This window comes from Lates calcarifer, linkage group LG21, assembly GCF_001640805.2.
Source record: "Lates calcarifer isolate ASB-BC8 linkage group LG21, TLL_Latcal_v3, whole genome shotgun sequence".
Taxonomy (NCBI): Eukaryota; Metazoa; Chordata; class Actinopteri; family Centropomidae; genus Lates; species Lates calcarifer.
In genome coordinates this window covers 12763091-12790689 of record NC_066853.1, presented here as the reverse complement: position 1 = coordinate 12790689, position 27599 = coordinate 12763091, and the positions used below count along the sequence as shown (strand labels likewise).

At 40.2% G+C, this 27599-nt stretch overlaps 2 protein-coding genes across 6 annotated transcripts; both read left to right on the top strand.

The window, feature by feature from the left end:
- Window positions 1-1349: 1349 nt before the first annotated feature.
- clptm1 (CLPTM1 regulator of GABA type A receptor forward trafficking) lies at window positions 1350-13305 on the top strand. Its single transcript, XM_018702093.2, has 14 exons — window positions 1350-1507; window positions 4968-5110; window positions 6542-6665; window positions 6905-7063; window positions 7255-7372; window positions 7488-7573; window positions 7973-8093; window positions 8265-8509; window positions 9297-9390; window positions 9503-9693; window positions 9820-9915; window positions 10183-10318; window positions 11145-11312; window positions 12079-13305. Exons 1-14 carry the CDS (start codon window positions 1457-1459, stop codon window positions 12258-12260), a joined length of 1914 nt encoding a protein of 637 aa, XP_018557609.1. The 5' UTR covers window positions 1350-1456; the 3' UTR covers window positions 12261-13305.
- Window positions 13306-15079: 1774 nt separating this feature from the next.
- On the top strand, window positions 15080-26462 carry relb (v-rel avian reticuloendotheliosis viral oncogene homolog B). Of its 5 annotated transcripts, none has more exons than XM_051078913.1 (12): window positions 15080-15395; window positions 15526-15669; window positions 15947-15967; window positions 17541-17713; window positions 20240-20575; window positions 21421-21587; window positions 21732-21823; window positions 21937-22068; window positions 22210-22314; window positions 22822-23037; window positions 23223-23294; window positions 24891-26462. In XM_051078913.1, exons 2-12 carry the CDS (start codon window positions 15609-15611, stop codon window positions 25325-25327), a joined length of 1812 nt encoding a protein of 603 aa, XP_050934870.1. In that variant the 5' UTR covers window positions 15080-15395; window positions 15526-15608; the 3' UTR covers window positions 25328-26462. The 5 variants fall into 5 exon arrangements, with proteins under 5 accessions (XP_050934870.1, XP_018557612.1, XP_018557610.1 ...); XM_018702096.2 differs by lacking the exon at window positions 15080-15395 and adding an exon at window positions 16958-17020 and having other exon boundaries at window positions 15402-15669; XM_018702094.2 differs by lacking the exon at window positions 15080-15395 and having other exon boundaries at window positions 15402-15669.
- Window positions 26463-27599: the final 1137 nt, after the last annotated feature.

The window sequence follows — 27599 nt, the reverse complement described above, 5'->3', positions numbered from 1 at the left end:
CATGAGATGCATATTTCTAATCAGACACACATCAATAGCAGTTTGGCCATCAGTCCTAATAATTCAAACACAAGAACAGCAAACTGTAACTTTGATTTTATGTATTTGCCGCTCTTGTGTCTTCTGTGTTAAGGGTTGATGTAGCTGTTCACTGTTGAATTGTCCAACAGTGAACTACATCAATCACTCTCCAGTCAACTGCCTCTCTCTCCATTACAATCACCACAACATTCGGCTTTTGATAATGTACATTTCAAATGAATGGTATGCCTTTTCTTTTCAATGAAATGTCATTACCACATATACAAAAATGGAGTGTTGTTTGCTTTTCTTTTTTTAAAACCTCTGTTAATCTCTAAGGTGCTAGTGTCACTTTGTGCCAAAGGGTATTCCATAATAAAAATAATTTGCCAGTACAGTAGCTTATCAAATTGAGTTGATTTCTCTTACTTTCCACTGCTGTAAATATGATACCGGGGATCTAATGCTTGCTTGAGTTTAGTGTTTATTAAGATGTCTGTAGCCATTTTCAAACCCAAGCAATACATGTTCCATTTTCCCTTCTGAGGTAGCTTTCATTTCATAGTTACATGACTGAAGATGCATGATTAGGCATAGCGTTTCATGCTGTTTCATCAGCCTTGTCACAACGAGCAGCTTACAATATTTATCAGCTGCACAGGAAGTCTACTCCAGCAAATGAACCACTCACCATGAGTTAAATTGGTTCACAGCATGGAAAACACTACACTAGTGCTCTTCTCACGAATAAAGTGAGATTTGTTGATTCGTTGGCTGAGAAAATGAAAATGACAAGTTTGGGAGTTGATTAATTGTTTAAGTTGTTTCTTTTTTCTAAAGCAAAAATGTCAAAAAATTCTCTGGCATTGGCCTCTCAAATGTTTTCTTTGACAGTAATCTCAACATTGTTGAGTTTTTGATTGTTGGTCATACAAAACAAGCAATTTGAATATATTCACTTAGACATCAGGGAGTAATGATGGCCCTTTATTGCATCTGAAAAAGTTATAGTAGCTTAGTGACATTTTATAACAGATTCATTCTTGACTTTGTCAAATCACATTTCTTGCCTTTTCCCCTGCATTTTCCATAGACTATATAAGTCTTTATTTTATCTCACTGCCTTTTCAATGTGTCCATCTCCATGATACTGGAAGTAATTGTGTCAAGATTTATGTTACACCTATATCCTAATTACTGTTGTAATGACATTGTAATGATGTCTGTGTAGTGTCTGTTCTGCATATTTTGTAATAAAATATAAAATATTTAAAAAAATCAGCCGGTTTTTATCGCATAGACTGAGTGTTCGTCACTCCCCCGAAGCCGTACGTCACTCCAATGACGCTACAACTTACGTCTCGCGAGATTGCGCGTAGTTTCCCAGACATCAGTGTGGTGTGGTGTGGCGTGTGCGCGATAGAGACAAGGAAAGATGGCGACGCAGGAGAGCGAAGCGACTAAGGCTACCGTGAGCAACGGCGAGGTAAAATGAATGACACTCCTCTCACCACATTAACTTTTTCCGTCCAGACGAAGGGGGCAGTTCGGTACGTTTGAGCGTCGGGCCCGGGACCTCTAACACACAAACGTGTTACCGATCGTTACGCGAGTCCCAGTGACGTTGTCAGTGCCGGTTGGTTTTGAAACGACGAACCGAGAAATCCCGACCATTAGCGGGGTGGATGTGCGGAGACAGAGTGGCGTTAACGGTGAAATCTCACCCGAAGACACACGGTATATAAGATAATTAGCTGACTCCAGGTGTGTCGGTGTGAGCCAGCTGACTGCTGCGGGGTGTCAGTTAGACACCACAAGGCCTGAACCTGAGCGACGCAGCTTGCCGGGCCGGTCTCCAGCAGCCCTCATACATTTCTCACCCACTGTTACATCTCACCTGCCTTTTTATTTACAGTCGCTTCAGGGAAAACTCTTGGCTCAACGTACATTTTGTAAATCCCACAGGACAGGGTTTATCTGGCAGCTCGTCTTGTTAACGTTGACAAGTGAGATGAATCAGGTGTAGCCATCGTCAAATTCTCCTAACCTTGGAAAATCCTCTCTCTTAAATTGATTGTGTTATCGGTTGCTGGAGGTCATTGGGGTTGTGACTAGAAATCTAGCAATTATTTTCCGCAGTGACCAATGCCTATCACAAGTTAGCAGAGGTCAAAGTGAATCATCACTCTTTGAAGGAAAACTACTGGTCTCTTATGTGCTCAGTCCACAGTCTGTCTTTGGCTAAAAAAACACAACAATAACTAGTGATACAAAACATTCATGAGATAAAAACAGATTGTAAATCTTGTAGGAAAAAGCTAATATTCAACAAACTGGCTTCTTTAGGTTCCTTTATTGTTTCTATTCTAGGGTATTGTTGCCCCCAGTTTAAACCCCTCCTGTATTATCATTATATTGAAGTGACAGAGCTAAGTATAAATGGACTGCCTACCCAGGCCAGTCTCCAGCAGCCCTCACACATTTCTCACCTACTCCTAAATCTCTTCTCCTGCTTTTTATTCCAAGAAAACGTTTTGGCTCAGTGTACAATTTGTAAATCCCACAGAAGAGGGTTTATCTGATCAGATTATCAGGTGTAGCTGTAAATATTTGGGATTTTTACTTTATAAACACCAGTAATTTTTGTAAATTGACTAATAATTGATCAGTGAATCGCTTCAGGGTTAGGTATAACTATAAACTACGTTATTCTCCAGCCCCAGTTTACGGCTTTCATTTATTATCCTTACGCTGAAGTCACAGAGCCAAGCATAGATAAAGCAAAGATTAATCCCTGACAGACTCAGATAATTGCTAAACAATATTTACCACTGTTTTGAAAGTATTTCCAGTCTCTTACAGCCATCTGGGTGTAAGGAAAACCTCAAGAAATGGGTTACAAATATTTTTTGTTTCAGCCAAATGTTTTTTCTGTTTTTTTACCTAGATAGTTACAAGTGTCTGTTAGGATTCTGGAAATGCCATCAAAGCATCAGTTAAATGTTATTAAACAATTTTATTTTGTTTTTTACGCATTGCCAGGGATTCATCTTCCAGAAAAGCTGATGCTTAGTTCTGTGATTGAAATGTAATGGGAATACACAAGTGGCAGAAACTAGGCCAAAGCTACAACATGTACTTAGTGTCTCTTTTCTAATAAAATTGCTCTGTCAGGGTAAATGTGCTATTAGTTTTAGAAGGAGTGGTTATGTTGCTATTGAGGCCCACTGCCGGTGAATCTGTTGAGAAAAATTTCCGTGGTATTAATCTAGGGGGAAACACTAAAGGGCTAGTAGCAGATCCATTATGGTTTCATTCTGAGTACCAGTGTAACCTGTAAAGTAGCACAAACAGAGAGTTTTTTACTTTATTATACGCCTTATGTTGCTTTCATTTGTAGGAGAAACTGTCACCATGTGCAACAAACACTACAGGAGCAATCTCCATTTATCCGTGAAACATTGTCGTATCTGAACTTTTTGCCCTCCTCCTGCTAGACACTGTGACGATCCAGTGTGAAGTATTTACTCTGAACCCTGAATAGGTGGTTAATTGTTAATCCTTGTTCAGCCTGTAAATTGTAAATTATTATCCTAAGCTGGAACAGATACCCTGTTTCTCTAGTTGAGCATATTGGTGATCTGTCTGTGTGATGGTTATTACGCTGATCCCTCCAGGAGACAGAGATCCATGTCTCTGATAATAGAATTGCTTCTATTTTAACACAACAGGACATGTCAGCATGGATGAAAAGCCCTATTTTGAGCCACTTTATGGCCTTGAAATGTTATGTTTATAATGTGGGGACACTAATATATCTCAAACTCATTTTCCTCCTTTGTGCCGTAATAAATGAAAATAACCAGTTAAAACAGAAAAAAAAGCTTTACTCTCAAGTGTTGTTTGTGTGTCGAGGCCAACTGCCGGTCTCCCTTGTGTTGGTGACAATGGGGGAGATTAGATGTTTAGATAGTGAACAAGTCTCATGACTTGGCATGTGCTTGACTATTGTGTCACTTGAGTAGAGTGTGGCCTTGCTGGAGGGCTGGCGGGGGGTTACACAGAAACTCTGAAGCTGTCAAGGGTGAAATTACGTTAAAGAACAAACTGACAGATTTTTACTGTCTCTCTCTAATATGCAAATATGCATGCTGATGCTCACATGAAGATGACCATGAGAAGAGTTGATAAAACCATGTCAGACTACAAAGGCTTTATTAATATGACAGACATGCATCATGGTGGTGTAAATAATAAGTACCCTGTCAATACCAGTTTTGCCTGATTGATTAATCAAAGCAGAACAGTTTCTTTAAATATCCTGTAATTTCTAAACAGCAAATCTTCATTTTTTTGAAGCCGTGGTGAGAGAATATTTTGCATTTTTGATAAATAGATGACTTAAAATGTTATCAGTCATTAATATTAGGGTTGCTGATTACCTACTCCAAAATATTGTTTCAATTTTCCAATCTGATGTGTGTGTTACTCTCCAAGCATGTTTAAGTGCAAATTTCTTGCTATAATAACTGTGTGCCATAATTGCCTCACTTTAGCACATCACAGAGTGACAGGTCTTAAATTTGTGTTAATAAACTGCTTAAACACAAAGGTCATTAAGTAGTTCATCATTATGTGAGGTCACTGCATTATAAAGTCCAGGATAAATTGTATTTTTGTCACTTCTTTTATATCTTTTAATCCTTAAAGATGTACTCTACTATGTACTCCCTGCTCTGACTGGAGATTGATACTGTATCATTATATCGTCACTTCAGGATTTCATTAAAGTACATTATAAGTACGTAAGTGACTCCTTTTGACTCTCAGTGAAGCAGCTTTCGTTTAATGATGTACTTCATTATGCTGCCATCGCTGCCCTATCATTGTGACATTCTTTTGTGCCATACTGACCATGTGTTGTTTGTGTGTATGCATGATTGTAGGTGAGCAGCAATGGAACCACTGCAGCAACAGATGGCCAGGTGCAGACGGCTGAAAACGCACAGGACCCTCAGCAGCAGCAGCAACAGCAGCAGCAGCAACAAGCACCTAATGCATGGCAGGTCATTAAAGGAGTCCTCTTCAGGTGAGCTTTTCTTTAAATCTGGAAGGATCTCTCTCAGAGCCATCCCACAGGTAAAAGCTTACAGTGAGCAGAAAGTAGCCAGTAAGTATAAAATAACGAGCAGATCTGCAGCTCAGCTGGACTTCAGTTCACTACTTACAAAGATCACTCTGTTCTTCACTCTGTCCCTTTTTAAAAATCAGTCTATTTGCCTCGCTTGTTTATGCCGCAGTGTGCGCAGAAAAAATGAATAGTTTATTGATGGATTGCCATTTCTGTTTTGATACAGTTGCGCATGAAATTTTGTTCTTGCTAGACTTGGTGGGTCCACAAAGGTCAGATCTCTGAATGGATCTCTAATTATGGTCTACTTAATGTTGAGTGTTTTGTCTACTGTCTCTAGTCAGTTGTTCTGGTTCTTTCACAGTCAGAGTTTGTCTTTCTATTGTGTAAGAGCTTAGTTTACAGTAAGTGTTACCTTATTCTTGTGTTCAGGGCATTTTAACACTTAATTTCTAAGATTCAGGAACCAGTTAACTTCTAAGTGATATGTTTCTGTATAACAACATGTACAGCACCTTAGAAGCAAGGTTATTTTGAACTAGAAGTGCTCATGCAAAGCACATCATGTTTGGAGCTGGTTTTTTTTTTTTGGCACCTAGTTTGAATAACTGTCTATGGTTGTTTTTCCTGCTTTAGGCAAGCAGTTACAGTTACTGCAAACCACTCAGCAAAAGAACAGGTTCATTTATTAGAACACACTGCATTATCCATTAAAAATCCCAGTCTTTGGCAACAAATGATTCAGTATCAGTCAGTATCATGATCTGGAAATTTAGATGTGTTAGAAAAATGTATTTTTATTTGTACCTATTCTTGTTTCCAGCATCTAAAAGGTGAAATTGCCCTCATACACATAATATTCAGCCAGTTCATTAAAATAATAATTCTAGCATTATTGTTTACACATCCATAAAACTGTTGTACCTAATGTAACTGATTCTGCATTATTTGTCAGTTTGAACCAAGATATGTCAGCAATATTTTTTTTTATTTGCCACAGAGCACTGTGTTCTTCTTTCAGTCCACTTTGCCTCTTCTGACCTATGACTGATTTTATGATGCAAGGAGGGCGTCTCTCTTAAAGTCTGAGTGTAATGCAGTTTGACTGGATACAGTTTAATTAGATTAGTCCCCCTTTGGTTTCACTCTCCTGAAGCAGTTCTTTAGATGTCAAGGGAAATAGTCAAAACTAAATTATTTGTTTGAGTTTTTAAATTAATGTACCAAGTATTTATCCATTTACAAACAAGATTAAGCGTTAATGTAACTCACAAGCCCCTTCTGCTTTCCTCTTTTTATGTATTTTCCTTTGTCTTATCTTTGAATTCCTGGAATTCCTTTTATATCAATTTTCTTTTCCTCTGGCTCTGTTTGCTCTCGTTTCTCCAGAATCTTCATAATCTGGGCGATCAGTAGCTGGTTCCGCCGGGGGCCGTCCACGCCTGACCCCAACACGCCAGCAGGGGCACCCAGGGTACCCAGCAGGAACCTCTTCCCCAAGGACACCCTCATGGTATCACACCTGTTCCCTCTTCAGAAAATTCCCATTGCCTTATCTGCACAGCCAGCTGTTTTATTAAACATTTTTTAATTGAATTAAAGCTATTCATTCTAATACACCCCGCATACTCCGATCCCCTTAAGTATCTGGACAGAAAACCAGTGTTATTTCTCCCAGTCAGAGTAGCTGATTCACTCTCCCCTGACTCTGTAATATCATAAACACCTTTTATTTTCTCACCGTGCCTACAGGACCTGTACGTGTACGTGTCCCAGGAGGAGGTCTTCACTGACTTCAACAACACAGAGTCCCTGTTCTGGTTCCACAGGGACCTGGTCTATGGAGACTGGAACATGGGAGAGAACGGGGACGGCTGCTACCAGCATAATATGGAGATGGACATCCCAGAGGTGGGGTTGACTGAGGATGGAGGGGAGGTGCTGTGTGAGAGGAGGGGCAGGTGTAGCAGAGGGAGTTGTATGGTGAGAGGGAATGGATGTTAGACAGGAAAGACGAGTAGGTAATGAACTTGATAGATTTGTTACAGGCATGTGTTTTTACCTGAAACTAATACTTCTGTGTTGGTGTTGTGTGTTTGCAGAAAGTACAGCAGAACGGTTCCCTTTACATTCACGTCTACTTCACTAAAAGTGGATTCCACCCAGACCCCAAACGCAAGGGGCAGTATCGCAGACTAGCAACAGTTCACGCAACACGAAGTAAGCACATGTGCAAAACACACATTTTGTAAACTTCAAGCAAAAGGTCAAATAAAATAATTCTATGTTCATTATATCTAAATGTTCTGTAATCTTTTTTTTTTTACTCTGTCAGTGCTGAATAAATTTAAACGAAGAAAGTTTCTGAAGACCAAGAATCTGCTAACAGGAGAAACAGAAGCAGATCCAGAAATGATCAAGGTTGGTGTATTTTTATTTTATTATTTGTACACTGTAGAATTTGACTGATTAACCAGCTGATATTATCTTATTGCAGATATATTAAATTTATATATTGGCATCTGTGTATATGTCAGCTGAGAGAAATTGCCGTACAGAAATGTCAAACTAGGTATGAAGCAATTTAGTCTCATAAATGTTAACTGTCAAATGATTCTGAGAGCAATTGACTCGCTACAATAACTCAGTCAGTTGCCAGTAAAAAATAAAAAGACCTGCCTCCAGATGTTAAAGTGAATAGAAAGTTTATAAGTTGCCTAGTGCTGTTACATTGTGAAAGGATGAAAATATAAGCCTTGTTTTACCAGTGTTAACCCTCCACAAACCTAGGGAAAACTGTAAAATGTGTTTTGTTCACAGCGAGCAGAGAGCCACGGTCCAGTGGAGATTATCTCTCATTGGCACCCCAACCTCACCATCAACATGGTAGATGACCACACGGCCTGGGTCAAAGGCTCTGTGCCCCCTCCTCTAGATCAACGTAAGTTCAACTCACTAACCTTTTTGCCATTACTCTACTATGCTGAAAATGTTTAAATATTTTTTTTTAAAGGTCTCCGCTCTATCAGAAGTTTAATCTTCCCAAAGTTATAGTTTTGTTTTCAACCATCTGTGACATTCCTACCCTCTTTTCCACCCTGTCTACCACTAGATGTTAAGTTTGATGCTGTAAGTGGCGACTACTACCCCATTGTGTACTTCAATGACTACTGGAACCTTCAGAGGGATTACTATCCCATCAACGAGACCCTGACAAAACTCCCACTGCGCCTCACCTACTGCCCACTGTCACTGTGGCGCTGGCAGCTTTATGCTGCCCAGAATGCTCGCTCACCATGGAATTTCCTGCCTGAGGACACCTACGAGCAGTCTGATGAGGACCAAGACTCTGTCAAGGTAGGAGGTCAAGGGTCACAGAGACAGAAAATACAATAATAACAATAAAAATGTGATGAGGTAGAAGTATTTTTGGTTCTTTGACACAGATTTGCTTTGGGTTTCTTTAAGCTGAGATGCAATGGCAGTGGTTCTTCTTTAGATATTTAAATCAGTATAGTGATCATGTTTCATAGAGGTTGAAAAGATTTGACAGGCAGGTGTATCTTAACGACAGACACTTTTGTATGAAATGCCATGAACTGTGTGAAATACAAATACTTACTTCATAATGCAGTAACTCCTGCTCTTCAGTCACACATCACGTAGTATTATATTTGATTGTTTGACAATATAATGCACCTTCTGCAATAGCCTGTATTGGGACACATCATTTTTGTTGGCATCTCCTCTAAAGATACTATTTGCTGTTAGCTTCGCAAATGTAAAGGTTTGATGCTTTTCTTTGTCGCACATGATAGAAAAGTAAATTATTTGTGAATTTTGGGGTATTGAAGGCATCACCTTGGTCTGTAGGAGATAATAACATTTGCAACCTTTTTCAGTATTAATTGGCATTTATTACCAATCACAAAAATAATCAGCAGATTAATCAATAATCATTGGTTGCAGTTCTAATCATATTACAGGAGTATTGTACTATAGTGTTACTTATGATTCTCAAGTACTTTTTTTTCGAATCTGAAAACTACTGTGTGGGTGCTCCTGCAGCTAAATGTGAAGTTTTTGATTTGAATATAAAAACTGAGATTGTCTAACATCTTTAACATATACACTCTCTGTGTAGGTGGCCCTTTTGGAAACCAACCCATACCTGCTTGGACTCACCATTGTTGTCTCCATTGTGCACAGCATCTTCGAGTTTCTTGCCTTTAAGAACGGTAAGGTCACAGCAGCCAGTCTGTATTCAGGATTTTTTTTTTAACAACTAAGGAATGGTTTGTACAGTGTCTGTCTACCTCCAGCTTCACCTCAGCACCATCTCCTCCTCAGATATCCAGTTCTGGAACAGCAGACAGTCTCTAGAAGGTCTGTCTGTGCGCTCCATCATATTTGGAGTTTTCCAGTCTCTGGTCGTGCTGCTGTATATACTCGACAACGAAACCAACTTTGTGGTGCAGGTCAGCGTCTTCATTGGCCTCCTTATTGACCTGTGGAAAATCACCAAGGTCATGGATGTCAGAGTAAGTCAGAGCAACATTCATGTTTTTTTTTTCATGCACAGCGAACCGTTTATATTAATACATGACATTTCTTCTTATGCCACTATTACCATGTTCCAGTAACCACTTACTTTTGTCTTTTAATAGTTGGACAGAGAGAACAAAATCGCAGGGGTATTCCCAAGATTGGTATTCACAGACAAGTCAACATATGTGGAGTCTTCAACCAAAATCTACGATGATGTGAGTTTAACCAATATTCACAAATGCAACACATTAAACACTGACCACATTCAGAAGATGCTGCTACATCAAATTCTTACTCACATTTCTGTGATCGTCTGAATCTTAAATACATATTTTTCTGTTGGGATCAATAAAACAGCTCAAACATGTTGTATGAAAGCAAACCACTGAGCAATATTTTGTACAAGTGAATTTGTTATTACTTTTTTTTGTTTTAAGAAACAAGTTGAATGATAATTCCTCGCTCTCTTGCCTTGTGAACAGATGGCCTTCAAGTACTTGTCGTGGCTGCTCTACCCACTGTTTGGCTGCTATGCGGTCTACAGTTTATTGTATGTAGAGCACAAAGGCTGGTACTCGTGGGTACTCAGCATGCTCTATGGCTTCTTGTTAACCTTTGGTAAGTCTGTCTCAAGTATTTCTATACTACTACAGTTAAGAGGAGGAAATATTGAATGTCAGGTGTAGAAACTTGATACATAGACTGATGGCACATGGGGAGGATTTAATACACGAATATAATGCAATGCAAGACAACATATTACAGAATATCAGTGAGCAACAGGTAACCAAGTCAGACACATGGTGTAAAATAAGAACAAAATATAATAAATAAAACACAGCATAACTACAACCTTAATTTAGTAGCAGCTTTTCACTATTCCAAAAAAGTAAGGATATAACATCTTCTTCGACGTTCTGTCGTTGTATATATTAAGCAAACTTAACACTTAGTAAAAGAAAAACAGGTTGGAAAAGGAGAACATCGTGGACAGGTGTTCACCTATTTGAAATAACCTTGATTTATATGTGTGCAATGTAACTGCTTGTGAATTAACTAATATACATGAAAGGATGCAGTGAACACAGGTTAGCATACTGAATTCATAGCACTCACCTTTTTATTGATTTTTACTCTCTGGGGACACGTATGTCCAGCAGGTTTTGGTCCTGCTGATGTGATTGTATTTTAAATGCCAGAGATACAGCTGATTATTACTGTAGTGGATGTACACACAGCTAATGTTTTCATACTTGCATCATGGTTACGTACCCAATTCCCAGGAGCCTCTGCCAATGTGCTGTGTATTAATAGACTTTGTGAGGGTGCTCTCAGTCATATTGCCTGCAGTCTAATTTACTGCCTCTGGTGTAAAAGTGTTTATATCACCTAACGTGCCTCCTTTCTTTCTCTTTTTCTTTTTTTTGGTTTCTTTCTGTTTTAGGTTTCATTACGATGACGCCGCAGCTATTCATCAACTACAAAATGAAGTCTGTGGCCCACCTCCCATGGAGGATGCTCACCTACAAGGCTCTCAATACCTTTATTGATGACCTGTTTGCCTTCGTCATCAAGATGCCCATGATGTACAGGATAGGATGCCTCAGAGATGGTATGTCTTCTCTGGTTGTTAAATAATCACCTAAATCAACCAGTGGGAGGAGAAGCTGTGTCAACTTCCTCTGCCCACATTCGAGAGGAACCATTTTAAGTTTGTAGCTCCATGAAGATGAGCTCAGAAGTGCTGTGTTTTGCCGGAGGTGGTCTCAGATTCGACTCATTACTCAGCATGGTGGTAGATAAAACAAGCGTGCAATTTATCCAGCAAGATTTGCTGATTGTTTAAAGGAAAGGCTGCTCTCCCCTCTGGTCCTTCTATTTTGACTTGAGCACGCTGACTTCAGAGGAAATGGCTCTGTGTTTGTGGTCTCAGGCCAACTGTCTAAATCCACTTCAGCCTCTGATGTCCATCACAGCAGGTTGTAAATGATCCTCTAACTCCACCTAGTGTCAGGTCACTAGATCTCACCCATAATTCCCATAATGCCTTGTCCTGTTGCCGGATTATTTATGATAGACTGTTAAGTATAATTAAATATAAAGACTCATTATTTTTAACCAAGCTCCGAGGTTGGCACTAAATACAACTGTGTGGAGTAATTTACTTTATGTTGGTGAAATAACCAGAGATCTACTTTATTGAAATCAGTTACACCAGGTTTTGAGTTTTCAGCTGATCATCTGATTTCCTAAATGTGTCACAAACGCTTTTCTTTAACCCAGTGGTCACTGAAATATGCATCGGTCTTGATGATGGCAAATGGCAATGTAATTATTTATTTTTCTCACTGGACTAATCTGTCTTTCCTCTCCTGCAGATGTGGTGTTCTTCATCTACCTTTACCAGCGCTGGATCTATCGGGTCGATCCCAACAGGGTCAACGAGTTTGGCACCAGTGGAGTAGACCATGACCAGAACAACACAACAGCGGGAGACTCCCCTCCCGCCGTGGCCGCCGCCATCACAGAAAAACCAAAGGGGGAGAAGAAGAACGATTAAGCAAGACCACGCCCTTATCTGCCTCCCTGGCCCTCACTGCTGGGGCTAAGAGGACTTGTGGAATTTTTAGGCAGGGAGGGGAGTTGTCGTTTAGCTGTCACGGACGCCGCTACAGAAAAAAAAATATATATATAATGCAGTTCAACTGTTCCCTCTGATTTCTGTGTGGATCCACAGAGACTCATGTTCAGTGTAGACTTGGTAAATTCTTCTTTCTGTTTCCTGCCCATTCCCGCCCTCTCGTTTTGCAGTTCAAGTGAAGTAAAACAAAACGTGATGTACTGTATTCTGTATGATTTCTCAGAGGGTAACAGTGTCTTGGAATAGAGGTTGGGAGGGAAACGGGTCGCAATTATACTATATCTTTTTTTTAATACAGGGAAGAAAGAGGCCAAGTGCAACTTTTGTTCTTTGTGTAGATTCCTTGTGAAATTTTCTTTTCATTCCATGTGAGCGCCATGTTTCGGGTTGCCTAGAAACTGGTGAGTAGTGCTGGAGGAAACTGGAAAGGTCCTGAGTCACAACGGAGGATGAAGAAGAGAGGTGGTGACTGGAGACGAGATGGATGAACGTGCAAGACAGTGACTACTACCCTCAATTTTAAACAAATGGTTAATGTTCTAAACTTGAACATAAAAAATAACAGCCTTGTTGGTATTAATATAAATATATTAATATTGTCAATGACTTAATTTTTGTTTTTCAGTCACTGAAACGTTCTTTTGTATGTCCTCAGACTGTACAGAATCTCAGCTTGTCATGTTAATAATACAGATGTCAAAACTGTCTAGCAATAGCTAATCTGCAAGTCTAATTTTTACCCCCCCCCCCCCCCAGCCGGATGTCTGATTTTCAAATTGTGTCACGCTCCAAGCCAGATCGCCTTGACAGACACAGTGGAGATGGTCAGGTGTGTGCTGGAAGAATTACAGTGTCTCTTGTTTTTATTTTGAGTGCTGTAAATCCTGAAACAAAGAGGGTTCCATGTTGGCACATATTAATTTGAGCATTCATGTTTATAGTAAAACTTAAGTGTGATTTAAAATGTCTATGCAAAGCTTTCTTTTCCCCAATTTTACTTTTTTTACTTACTATGCTGGGTCCAAGAACAATATTTTTTTGGCATGAAACCTTTAAATTTTTATTGATTTCACAGGAGATGCAGTTTATGCAGCATGCACATTATTTAGGTCGTTGTAATCTTTCACATCTTCATTCTCATTTTCCTGATGCCTTGTTTTTGTCTAAAAGATGATAGGAATTTGTGAAAAATGCTCATCATAGTTTCCCATAGCCCAAGTTGATTACTTCAGATTGCTATAAAATAGTCTGTTTTCTTTTGATTTAAGTCATTCCAGCTAAACTGTACTTTATTAATTTGACAGAGGCATGGTCAGTATCTCTTTCTAATGCATGTGTGGACAGACGTACTAAATACAGTACATGTGTATGTAATGCAAACCTTTTTTGATCCTCAACTAGCCCTTTTTGGAAATCATAACTTCTTGTTGTAGTATGTTTCAATCGTTAAGCACAAATGATGGCAGTTTATTCTGGTCATCAAGCTGGAGGGTTGAATGATAGGAGGCCAAATTAGAGTGTTTGCTTTTGCCCTCACAAAATGATGCATTTACCAGTTAGTAAGGTGCTGATGTTTAAGATGGTTTGATTTGTTTGATTAATCTTCACCCAAGCCTTGATGCTGGGTCAAACTCTCAATCCACTTAATTTGGGACAAAAGGCCCCCAACTCTCCTACAGCACACCCAGACTGAAACCAACACATAACTACAAATGACTCAGCATTTTGTCATTTTGTAGTATTTTTGCTTCTCTGTGGTTGTTTTCTATCTCCTTATGGTCCGTTTTTGTGTGTTTAGCTGTCATTTCAGATCTTTTGGTGGTTTTGTGTGCTGTTTTGGTCTTGCTGGACCTCCTTGTGGTTGATTTGAAACCGTTTTCATTTTCTGTCTTTTTATGGTCACATTGTGTGTCTGCGGCTTTTGTTGCATCTCTCTAGTCAGTTGAAATACTTTCTTACTTGAACTGTTAACAATCAGTTCAGACAGTCTCTGGTCCAGAAGCCCCTTGACCCTTGAGGCCCTGGTGCTCATCAGTATTTCATCCATGCTTGTGGCCCTTAATAGCCAAGCATTGGCTCCTTTTGAACTGTAGGTTGTGAACAGTTTGATGTGTTTACAGTCCTGAGGAGATGCACCCTCAGTATTTCTAACGAAAGGTTATAGCACTGTGTCGCAGAAATGTTTTCTTCTTCTTTCCTATCGTGTGAACCAGCCTCTTAACCCTCACCATCTTCTAAAGATTCACTCAGACTTTTACAGAAGGGAGTTGAGAAACCAGTCTGTCCTATCAGTTTTCTCACGGCCTTAGCGCATTTATCGCCCACACCCTACGGCTGAGATCATTATCCATGTATTTAGTTGTTTTTCTTTAACTTTGTCTGACTCGCTGCTTCTGCTAAATGCCTCGACTTTCATTTTCCGTTTCCCTTAAACCGCCTGTCCTGTCTCTGTGTGAGCAGCAGGTGTCACTGCCGAGCCTCAGAACTTCACAAAACAGTCAAAAGTTTTGAAACACTTTTTAAGGGCAGCTACTAAACGTGCCTGGGGGTTATTGGTGCAGTTTCAAAACTATAATTTATCATAAAATTAGTGTTTCTCCCGCTTCTGCCTCAGTTTGTTTGAGACGCAGCAGGATAGTGGCATGATGCAACCAGGGGCAATCTCAAATATCTGTAGCTGTGAAAAGCTGGATCTGGCGTGTAGGTACCGGTACTTGGTTAAATAGGTGGTGTCGCGTTAACTGGGATGGAGGCTCATTTGAATATTGCCAGGTGGTTTTGTGTATACAGCAGAGCTGCGTAAAAACAAGCGCCGGGTCGTGCGGTTAGCTTACCTAATGGAAAAACATCAACTTTTTGAGGTCACGATGTTGTTTTTCAAATGGTTTTGGATATTCAAATTAGCATATTAGCGTTCAACTTTACAAGGCTTCAACAGAGGAGGGGGGGGGTTCCCGTCTGTGAGGTGACGTGACGCCACGCCGAGGGGATTTCCACGCCCCGAATCAGCCAATCAGCGCCGAGGCTGCTGCGGAAACACAAAAGTCAAGCAAAGTGAGCTCCAGACTTCACTCGAGACATAATGCCAAGTCGATGTAGCACTTCTTCACGTGTTGGTACAAACATTCAGAGCTGACGCCTCGTCCCATGGGTATTTAGCTGTTTTTTTTTTTTTTTTTTTAAGTAAAGGGAGAAGATTTGACCGAGAAGAGACGTCTAATACAGGGAATTATCCGGCCTGGAAAGAATTCAAGGACACGACAGTTCATGGTCTTAAAGGACTCCTCACATGCGATGAAAGACATGGACGTCTTCAGTGGTGCCTCTGGTAGGTTTTAAGTGTTAATTTTAAGTTTGTGAATGTGTGTGAGAGAGAGAGAGACAGAGAAGGGGAGAGAGAAAGAGCGAGAGAGAGCTGACATCATCCTCAGGCATGTGATTTGTCAGAGCTGAGGAGCCAACACCCATTCCCGGGATCACAGCAGCTCCTGCCCGGCTCCCTTGCTCCCACTGCTCCCTCTCTGCTGCTCTGCAAGTTTAACACGAACAACCACAGCCAAGTTTTATTGACCTCTCTGACACTATGCTTTCTGTTTGTCCTGCAGACCGAGGGCCATCAGACTTCGGTGAGTATGGACTCTTTGCTTTGCCTTTTATATTTACGCTCAAGAGGGTCATGCATGTGAGGGATGTAGGGCATTATTGCAAAGTGTGACCTGAAATGACCTTATGCAGAAGCAGAAGTAAACCATCATTGGTATTTCTGCTTCCTTATCTCGTGCTGTAATGTTTCACACGCTGCCTCTGGTTAGGAAAGTGCAAAATATCTCAGAAAAACAAACCAACAAAACACAAGACAAAATAACATTTCAGATAAGTTAATGGCATTTTAAAGCATTCATTTAAACACATGTGGCGAGTTTAAAGATGAAACTAACTAATTTTATTCATCCATTACACATTCACTGTCTATATATAGTATAAGTCTATAGTATACTTACTCTATATTTGTTACAGTTGCAGCTCAAAACCTAGAGATGTTCAGTAACTTGTCACATTAAGTTCGAGGAAATCAGTAGCCAATAATAGGAACTAGTTGTTTTCTTAAGTTTTACGACTGCTTTGTTTGTATTTTGTGTGGCGCCGCTGCAGGAAACTGTAGTTTCTGTGTGGTTTGTTAGTGTTAAACACAGTAGGCTTCAACCACAAGTCTAAATCAGACCACAAGGTAAATTTAACTGTGGGTTCCCATGGCAACAAGACATGGTTAACTGGTTAACCTTCACTGGTGCGTTCAGCAGCGGTGGAAAGTTAATAGGCGCATTTACTCGAGTCCTGTACTTTAGTAAAATATAGATATTTTGAAACTGTACTTGAGTGTTTCCACTTCTAATTTTAGTTTATACTCCTACTCCACTACATTTCAGCAAACAAGGCTAATGTGATATTATTAAAAGTGACAAAGGTTGTTTATGATGTTAGTGGAGGCAGAGTGGTCCACTTACAGTATAAACATTAACTAAAGCAGATGTTGTCATAGAGATCCACCTGTAGCGATCATATTTGTCTGTTATATTGGATTTCGTTCTATTATCTGATAACTCTTTATTTTACAGGTCCGTAAATCCTAATTTATTTCCAAATAATCTCCCAAGAAGTTTCCTGGAAATTGATGACAGGTAATAGAAAGTGATCCGCTGGTGAACTTCTAGTTATTTCTAAATGTTAGGCTAACAGACTTTAATTAAGAGGACAGCAGATGAGCTAAACATTCAGAATGTATCTACAAACAAGTATACATAAGTGAAGAATGAAAAATAAAGTTTCTAGTGAGAGATAAGTATTCACTTGGGTTTAAATGGGGCAACGTCTTTCATGGGAATTCAGCTGGAAATCAATAATAAACTCAACACAAGTGAACAAACAGTGTTTTTCCTGCAGTTTGAACCAGTACATGGTTCTTTCCAGGAAACTTTCAGGAAATTATTAAGAAATAATGGGCCTGTAAAATGATGTGTTACCTATCATTTTATATCCTTGTGTATTTTTAGCCATGTTTTTCTTATTAGTATAGTTTTTTGGCCTGTTTTCTATTCATAAAGTGTCCTTGTGTTACACGCATACTCCATTCCCCATCATTGTGGATCATTGGTTCAGTGCTGATATGCTATCTGTTTGTCAACAATGTTTTTTTTATAGATCTTATTCAGGAAATCATAACAGAGTACGTTGAACAGCCAAGTGCCCCCTTCCCTAGACCTGGTCCCCCTCCTGCCGACCTCCTCGACCAGCTGCCGTGCAGCCAGCACTCCAGGATGCACCAGCAGAGTCCGTCGCAGCCAGTGCTGGTGGCGAGAGGCACCGCACACCAGGTGAGTGGGATCAAAGACATCTTTGGGGTGCAGCCTCTTCCAGTGTTGTATGTTTGAACCAGTGTGGTCATTTGTGTAGTTGTGTCTGTCTGGTTTCTACCTCAGTTAGCGGTTTCCTGATTGTTGGAAACACCCAACAGTCAAGCATGAAGATGTTTGTTTCAGGTGTGGGCGGTGAGCTAAAAGAAGGCGAGAGTGGCCTGTTATGGGAAACTGGGGCACCACAAGGCAGTGATAAATACAAGCATGGTTTAATACAGGGTCTCTGCAGGTCTTGGAAAGTTATTTTTTATTTTTAGCAAAAAACTGTCGAAAGGAAATTATTACTCCAAACCGCCAACCATCTGTCCATCCATTTTTGCCGCTTATACACGTCCAGGTTGTGTTTACTGATTAATTAATGATATATACTATGATGTGGTAATTATTTTTTGTAGACTTCTAGAAAGTCCAAGCAAAAATGTGACAGAAATTTCACTGAACTCATGCACTTGGTTAATAATTTTGGAGGAAGCTTCTGTTCGGCTTCCTCTCTGATTTAGTGAGGAGGTTTTTTGAAGGATTAAATGATGGTGGAATAAACTGCAGTGTGGAGCATGTACAGCCTGCAGATGGTTGGATCTTTTGTTGTTGTGCAGAGCAGTAGTAGTCAGGCAGGTCAGACTCTTACCATAAAGCACGTGATTTACAGACATCAGAGATCAGAAGTGCTGTAATCTGATAAGACCGTAGTGACGCTGTAGGCCACACAGATGGGTGCAAATAATGTAGGGCATCAGAAAACAGCTTTAACTCTGTATTAGGAAATGATCTGCCAGTGTGTGATTACAACATTTTGGTTTTTTTTTTTTTTTTGGGGGGGGGGGTAAATACAGTTTGGTTTAAACAGTTCTGGGTCTTTGCGGCCTGTGAGAGAGGCTGACACACCTCCCCAGCATGCTTTTCTGTGGGAGGAGGCTGAGAGGGAGGAGGAGGAAGAGGAGGAGGAGGAGGAGCAGCAGCAGCAGCAGCAGCGGGTGGACGACTGGGAAGAACTGTAACCTGACTCCTACTTTCAGTTTGCCGTCCTCTCTGTTTATTAGCCAAACCCACCGGTGGAGGTTAGAGGTTACATTCTTCGCGCCACACTGCTTCTTCCATTGGTTGGTCTGCGTCAGGTCTAACTTACTTCCTATTTCCTGTTCGCTGGCTAAGTCTGCCTGGCTTTTGTTTAGCTTCACTGTTTAAAGGCGAACAGGTATGCCCAGATAAACATGGTAACAGTGCAGCCGACATATGCTCGACAGGATATTGTGAAACATGATCTCATGCAGAGGCAGCATCCAGATCTCTGAGGCAACGGTTTAATGAGCCCTGAGGCTGATTTTACTGCCACACGGGTGCGACAGGAGTCAACCTCTTCGCTTCTTTGTTCCCTGCAGGTTTGATTATTCATATTTTGTTCAACTCTACTGCCACACATAGACTAAAACTTAAGTGTCTTTTGTGATACTTTTGCTTTGTTTTACGTTACGGCCACTGAAAACCTCACTGGAGACTGGTGATTGATGTCAGGGACAATTGCAGATAGAGAAAGTAAAAGCAGCAGAGAGAGAGAGAGAGAGAGACTAAACACTGAGTCTGTGGGAGCGGAAAAGCTTCATGGCCTGTGGTGTAACGGAAAAAATAAGACTTCAAAATGCAAGAGGAGGAGTCGAAGAGCACATGGTTAACTCTGTGCACTGATAAAAAGCACATGTATGAAGGAAAAACATGCAGTGACTCAGTCTTGCTGTTTGGTTTCACCTACGCTGTCATCTGCTGTTATGGATCACAGACATCTGGTTCTCTGTTATATACTTCAAGAACATGACTGTGACTTTCTCTGATTGTAAGTTGATGTTTTCTAATGTTATGAGAAAGCCTTTAACATGTTTTTATTCTATTTTGGACTTATATCTGACTGTGACTTTTTTATGAAATATTGGATTTGAGATGTTTAGAGGACAAAAATCTGTTTGGTCAAACTGCTAACAACTCAAGGACTGTGACTAATGATAATTTTCATTATTGGCTTTTCTTTGTCTTTTTGTTTTCTACAAAATGTCAAAAAAGTATCCAAAAAAATTTGATGAACTAAAGGTAACATCTTCAAATGTTTTGTTTTGTATGCCGAAAAGTCTATATTTGGTTTACAATGATAAAAGAAAAGACAAATCCTCTCTAATGAGAGGCTGAAAAATGGCTGGAATGATTACTCAACTTGGTTGACGGTTTGACCAACGAGTCATTAACCTGACTCAACTCGAAATGTAACTGATGAAGATGATAATTCAGTCAGAATTAAAGTCCACTGTGGTTAATGACTTCCTTCTTCATGCTGTCTGTTCTCAGCCTTAAACCCTTTGTATTGTTTTATCCAACTTTAGTTCTTTTTTTGGCGGCGGTTGTGGCAAGGTGTTTGTTGCAAAATAGGTTTCCGACCTCAGTGGGACATGGTTGAATAATGTTGTCAATAACGTCATGTTGATATTTTTCTTTCCACAGCCAAACTGCACCTTTCCTCAGCCCCAGCTGCGGTTAGGCAATTCCAATGAGATGGCGTCAGCTCCTCCGTCACGGCCTGGCACCTCACTATCCAATCCCTCTCGCCGCGGTCAAGGCTTGTGTTTGCCTGCCTCCAGGAAATCCGTTGGCGTTTCCTCTCAGAGCCGAAGCGACACAGAGATGCTGGAGCGGATTCTGGACAACCCCAAACTCGTGGTGGTGGAGGAGCCCAAGGACAGAGGCATGAGGTTTCGGTATGAGTGTGAAGGACGCTCGGCCGGCAGCATCCTGGGGGTGTCCAGCACTGACACCAACAAGACTCAGCCTGCGATAGAGGTACAGCCACCGTCAAATCAATCTCCTCTTACTTAAAATTGGGTTTAGTTTTTGACCTCAAACGGGGGTTTACTAGCTCTCGAAGACGGTTAGGCAGATTTTAACCACAAATTATTTAGTTTGGTGTGTACACCTAAACCCCCTGCACAGACAGAGTAGATGGGTGGAGCTGGAGGATGTGGGTTGTTGGAGTCAATTAGAAAGTCCCCGCAAATCCCATCTCATGTGTGGTCAAAGACAGGCGGTTTATCCCCTGCCTGCATACTAACAAACACTCCTACATATTCACCACCTCCTCATGCAAACAGAAAGACACTGTGAGGGGATTTTAACAGCAAAAAAACATTGGATTTCATATTTTGTCTATTTGAAATGTAATTATTCAAGATTGATATTTAGGGCAATGTAGCAGATTAGATTTGTTTTTGGCATTACTGCCTATCTTTTATTCTTGATTTGAAATTGGGACCATAGACACCAGTGATCACAATTAGGGGGAAAAATTAGGATGAATTATTATTTTCCATGAGAAATGGTGGAAAAAGACTTTCCAAATGGGTCAGTGATAACACATGAGGGAGCCTAAAAAGTAAGAACATTTAATATGAACAAATACAGGCACTCGGCAGCACAGAGAACACTGGATTAGAGCTGCAATGATTAGTCGATTGTCATGTTGTGTGTGTGAAGGTGGAATTCCTGCTGTCCATATGGCCCAGATGTCTCAGATTTAACTTTTTGCCATAATGACAGATGGCAACAGGATGTTTGTTGGGGCTACATCAGATGTGGGGGACGATGTGTTTACTCATTAATTTATCTTCCTGTTTTATTTCCTCTTTCAGATACAGGGTCCCATTGACCACATAAAGAGGGTCACAGTCACCGTCTCCTTGGTGACCAAAGACCCCCCACACCGGCCTCACCCCCACTGCCTTGTGGGTAAAGACTGCCCTCCTGGTTCAGGAATCTGTGTGGTCACGGTCAACCCTCACACCAACCGGCGGCACAGGTGCACATCTCCCAACAACATAATATGTATAAAATAAGTTTCTTTCTTACCTTAGACTCTACTGTCACCATGTATTTTTAGCTTTTTTTCATTCAGTGTCCTGACAAAATGTGTTTTTGTTTTAATACCTGTTTGAACTTGCAGCTTTGCTAACCTTGGTATCCAGTGTGTGAGGAGGAAAGAGCTTGACATGTCACTTCAGAAAAGAAGAAGCCAAAATATCGACCCCTTTCAAAGTGAGTGACATGCTAACATATACACAGACACACACCACATCAGAGCTTTCTACACATCCATGTATTTACGTAGATACAATTTCAATTCATTTTAGCATCTTTTTATCCCTCAGCTGGTCACTCGAAGGGCATTGAAGACTTGGACATGAACGCGGTGCGTCTCTGTTTCCAGTGTGAGCTCGAGTGGGAGGACGGCAGAAAGGACAGTCTCAGCCCAGTGGTGTCCAGTACCATCTATGACAAGAGTAAGACACACATCACATGCCAACCACACACACACAAACACACACTTATGACTCTCTACCACAATATAACCAGCTGCACAGAAAATGTACTCCCTGATTCTCATGTATTGTTGTTTTGTATGTATTTTATTTCTTTCCCAGAGGCCACGACTACATCACAGTTGAAGATCACCTGTTTGAACCAGTATAGAGGCCCCTGCACAGGCAAGACGGAGATCTACATGCTGTGTGACAAAGTGCAGAAAGGTGTGAGAAAAACCCTCAGTCGTGCAGTTTTAAAAAATAATAAAATAAAATAAAAACAGTCTGGACAAAATTAGGTGGACACAACAGAGTACATTAAATAAGCTCTGTCTGTGGTTTTCAGTGGTAAATCAGCATCTTATTGGCCTCTTTGCACCTCTATAGTATATGGTTATAGTAAAAGCTGTTCATAGTTAAAACCAGGAAAAAAAACAGGGTTCACAAAGTTACATTTCAGAATTTTTCAGACATTTTTAATACCACATAAAATGACATTTAACACCTGTTTCTCGCTCGTACTGGCCAAAGAATGAAAGATAGAGACCAGTGTGTGAATTTATTGACATTTATATCACATTTTTGTCAGTACCTTCCAGGGGTATATAATAATAATTCATGATAATATCTTTAAACACAACCTGGATAAGAAGCAGGAAACTGATTGATGGATTTAAAAAATAAAAATGAATATTGACAAACATGGCTCTGCGTGTTGTTGCTCATCCACAGATGACATAGAGATCAGATTCAGTCGAGGGTCGTGGAAGGCGAACGGTGAGTTTGCCCAGACGGACGTGCACCGGCAGATCGCCATCGTGTTTAAGACTCCGCCCTACCAGGACCAGAACATCACAGAGGAGGTTGACGTCAATGTCGTCCTACGTCGCATCTCGGACCAGATGGAGAGCGAGCCCGTCACCTTCACGTACCTGCCGCACAACCCAGGTCAGTCAGGAATGTGTGACGCTCAACCGTCTGGTCTTTGGAATCTTTTTGCTCCTGTCATTGTTTTAAATCAGTCTAGATGGCAGGTCAGGGCTTAAATTTAACCAGGTGCAGCAGATTGTTTTGGGACAGAAACAATAACAGGGAGGTCAATTTAAATATTTCCAAACTGTTTTCCATTTCAGATCCATACGAGGTGAAGCGGAAGAGTAGGATAAAAACGGACATCAGTTTCAGAGAGAAATCTTGTTTGACAGGTGAGGCCTGGATCTCGTCCCTTTCTGTCTTTCGATTTGATGTTTTCTTATTCATGTTTACTTGTCCTGGTATATGTTGAAGCAGTTAAGAGGTGGTCTGCCTTTGACATTATGGGATTGTCAGGCCTTTTTCACAGCAGACATTTTGACTTGTCATTGAAGGAAAAGCACAGATGTTACTAGTAACATTAACAATAACTCTGCTCTGTTAAAGCTGGGCAGACACTGTGCATTTATTCTATAACTTGTGTGTTGTGTTAAGTGAAATTACACATTTTAATTGGCCTTTCTACACATCCAAAGACTTTTACAATGGAAGACATACTCTGATCGTTTAACTGGAGCAAAAGTAGCAATTGCTTTTTGCAGTAACTGTAAATAATTGACCGCTTGACGGCAGCCGGCTGGAACATCGGACTGAGGAACTGCTCATGCTGCAAGACTAATAATAAATAAGACAATTAATCAGCCGCACACGATACGCAACAGCCAATTGTCTGCCCAGCTTCAAGTGTCCCAGTGAGCTGTGACAGTGAGGCGGTCAGGGCCCTCAAACTGACGCAGTTAAACAGGAATTCAGCCATCATTAATTTTATTATGTTAATATTAACACCTGTGCTCTCTGTGAAAAAGCCCTATTGTGCTCACACACTGGCGTGACCTACACTGAGTTGAATAAGGAAAAACTCTCCTCTCGCTGACTTAAAAAAAAAAAAAAAATCAATATTTCCCTGCAACAAAATGTGACCTTAGATTTCATCTTATCATCATGTGATAATATATTTGCCTACTCATTCACATGGTGATGAGTCGGCAGAGAATTGTAATCACATGATAACATGACATTTGCCACAGCTGCCCAAACAGGCTGTTGGAATGTACAGAAATATGAATGAAGACTGTCACATATACAGTTAATGTGACTCTCTATAATATGTATGGTAGGCTTATTACAAAAACATTAAACAAGAAACTCTTATAGGAAACTCTTATGTAGTGACCAAGGTGGACATAGATACTACATACAAAGTCAAATCAAATACATATCGAAGTAGATTCAAATAGAAGTACAAATAAAGTGCAGTGCATTAATAGTACCAGTTACAATTTTCCAAGTTACAAACAATGAATTTAACTGTACAGAGAGGTACATTTACACTCACAATTAAAACTAAAGCAGTGTAATACGGCAGTCATGCGATAAATCCTACCTTCATGAAGGTTATAATGTTGTGTTTTTATTGGAATTGCTTTAGAGCTGTGTTTTATTACAGGACTGTTGTGTTAGAGTGCATTTGTTTTAGCTAAGTGTACCTAATAAACTGAATATATGCCTCTGTATTTATGTTAACATCTTGAACGTTAAATTGGTTTTTGCTGTCACACACACATTTTGTTCTCACACCGCCATCAGAAAACTTCTAATGATGCAGAGCAGTCATATATTGCCAATAGTTAAATAATATCAAGAGTCAAACAGCAAGAATCACACATCATGATCCATGTATTAAGTTCACTACGTAATAACTGACCTTGCATCATATTTCTCACAGGTATTTATTCAGTCTGTAACACAATCTACTTCCTCTCCCGCAGCCGAGTGTGCACCTGCAGCAGAGCAGACCTTCCACTTCCCGCCGCCTCAAGCCATGATGTCTCCAGATAAGAGGCTTTGCGGTGCCCAGCCTGTGGTGCCCGCTGTAGGGGAGGCGTGTTACAATGTACCCCAGGACTCAAACAGCGAAGACACGGCCATCCTTAATCAGCTGCTAGACAATCCTGCATTATGGGAAATGATTTGCAACCCCAACCTCGACCTGTCCTGTGACTTAGAGGAGTTACCTGATGGCAACTCCACGTTTGCCAACGTGGATATGAACTTTAACCAGAACTTCAGCTCATACCCACAGGACTTTTCCCAGTTCAATGACTTGCAGTTCAACATGCTAGTCAATGAGAACCAGACTCCACAGTCAGAGCCACAGGACAGTCTGTCCAATGTGGTTCAGGTGAAGAAAGAAGAGGCACTATGAGGACGGGATCTTCATTAACATTCAGCATCATTAACACACTCTCTCTCTCTCTCTAGCTCTCTCTCTCTCTCTCTCTCTCTCTCTCTCCTCTCTCTCTCTCTCTCTCTCTTTATTCTGTAAAGGAATAGTTTGACATTTTGAAAAACGCGCTTATTCGCTTTCCTTAGTTGAGAAGATTGATACCACTCATGTTCTGGATGTTAAACTACAGCCAGTGCATGGTTATCTTAGCTTAGATTAAAGAGTAGAAGCAGGGCGAAACAGCTGGCCTGCCTCAGTCCGAAGGTAAAAGAATCTTGATACCAGCTCCTCTAAAGCTCTGTAATTAAAGCATAACTCTCTGCAAGGAAGAGAATAAGTGCACTTCCTGAAATGCCAACCTACATTTTTAACCTTTCAGAGCTAGATGAGATTATGTTGTCCCAAATCTAAGATGAAGCTAAATGCCTCATTTGTGCCAGCTGCTTGCGCTCTGTAATGTGTTTGTAAAGTAATTTAGTTTCACAGCTCTGCTCTGTTACCCTCACTTTAGCCCTGCATCAAAGCCTCGCTGGTCAAGGCTTTAGCAAGGTTAACATTTCTAAATATTTGTCCAAAAATGCTGCTAGCATTAACTTAATGGCTTAAGGTGAAAAGAAGGTGACTCTCACAGTACGAGTGGAGCTTAAAAAGAGAACTCATGAACTTCTCCCTGTAACTTGGAAACAGCAGAACCCTTCTGTAAATTGCTGTCTATTGTAGTTAATTGTTGGTAAGACTGAAATACCTGTTTAGTGTTTTTGTGAGATCTGTTTTGCTTATTCCAAAAAAAAAAAGAAAACAAAAAAAAAGGCTGACTTCCTACTAGAAGATGTCAGCAGTGTGAAAGGATTTTAGTTTTACAACACAAAAAGTCTCCTCTTCACAATATTCTTGTTTGCTATTGCTCTTTGTTGTTGCACCAGCCGGCTTGTTTAATATTTAATCAACACAAATGCAATAGAAACCAGTCCGTGTTGTATTCATAGTTCTCTTTGTGTCAGTTCCTTTTGTTCTGCAGTTTCACTCTCGTGCTAATTCAAACATGTCCAACCCCGCCCCACCCCCTTCGCTGTGGCACTCCACTGTAAATATAGCAAATAAAACGTAAACATGTTATTTTTGTCACATCATTACTTCCTCTGAAACTGACAACTGCTTTTGTAATGATTTGTTAGACGCCGAAAGGAAAAGTTTGCAGATAGAAAGGGACACTTGAAGGTGACCTGTATTTATCTGCCTGCCCACACACATTCCTAACCTGCTCGCTCAGTCATAAAAACAATGAATCTTGGCAACAACATGTAGAAGATGGTTTTATGCTTTTCACATCTTGGCTCTAAATGTCAGCGGTGTCACAACAGAGACACTCAGGCTGACAATTGTCCTTTGTTGTTTATGACTATTGAACACCTCAGTAACAGCGTCTTAACCTCACACAAGCATTAATGCCTTTTTTATTCTCAAAAACTAAGCCTGTCACATCTTCCTGTAATCCAGGCTAAAAGGAGTCTCTTATTTCTCCTTCCTCCTTCAGATTTTGTGGTCTCTGCTGAGTCACCCAGTCTTTTGTAAGGCCACATGTTTTTAGGGAAACTTTTAACACCACTTTAGAAATTTTTACAGATTGAGACATATTGGGAAATTAGCACCATTCTTCTTCGAACTGCCATTTCAAAACATCATGTGTAAAGTTACTCATAATTTACACCTCTTTTACAGAGGCAAATGTACTTTTTACTTCACTACATTTATTTGATAACTTCAGTTACTTTCCAGATTAAGATTATATTACAAAACATAGTTAATAAAACATTATATATATTGTAGATAAGGTTTTATAGAGGATGAAATTCTCAGGCTACCCAAAGGTACATAAAGTTATTAAAATTAGCCCCATATTTATCTGTATTATCACATTAATAGATCAATACATTATTCTAAAAGTAACCATTCTGTATACTGAGTACTTTTACTTTTGGGGCTTTAGGTATATTTATTTACTTAATATTTAGGTACCATTTGAGAGCTTCTACTTGTAACATAGAATATTTCTATACAGTTGTGTTGCTACTTTTACTTAAGTAAAAGATCTAAGTCTTCCACTACTACTGCGTACATAGATTCGTTTAGCAAAGACTAATGATTGTTTCCTGCATCTGTTCATTGTTTAGTCTATACAACATAATAAATCAGTGAAAAATGTCCCATCACTAGAGTCCAAGGTGACATTGTATGTACAATTTGAAACCAG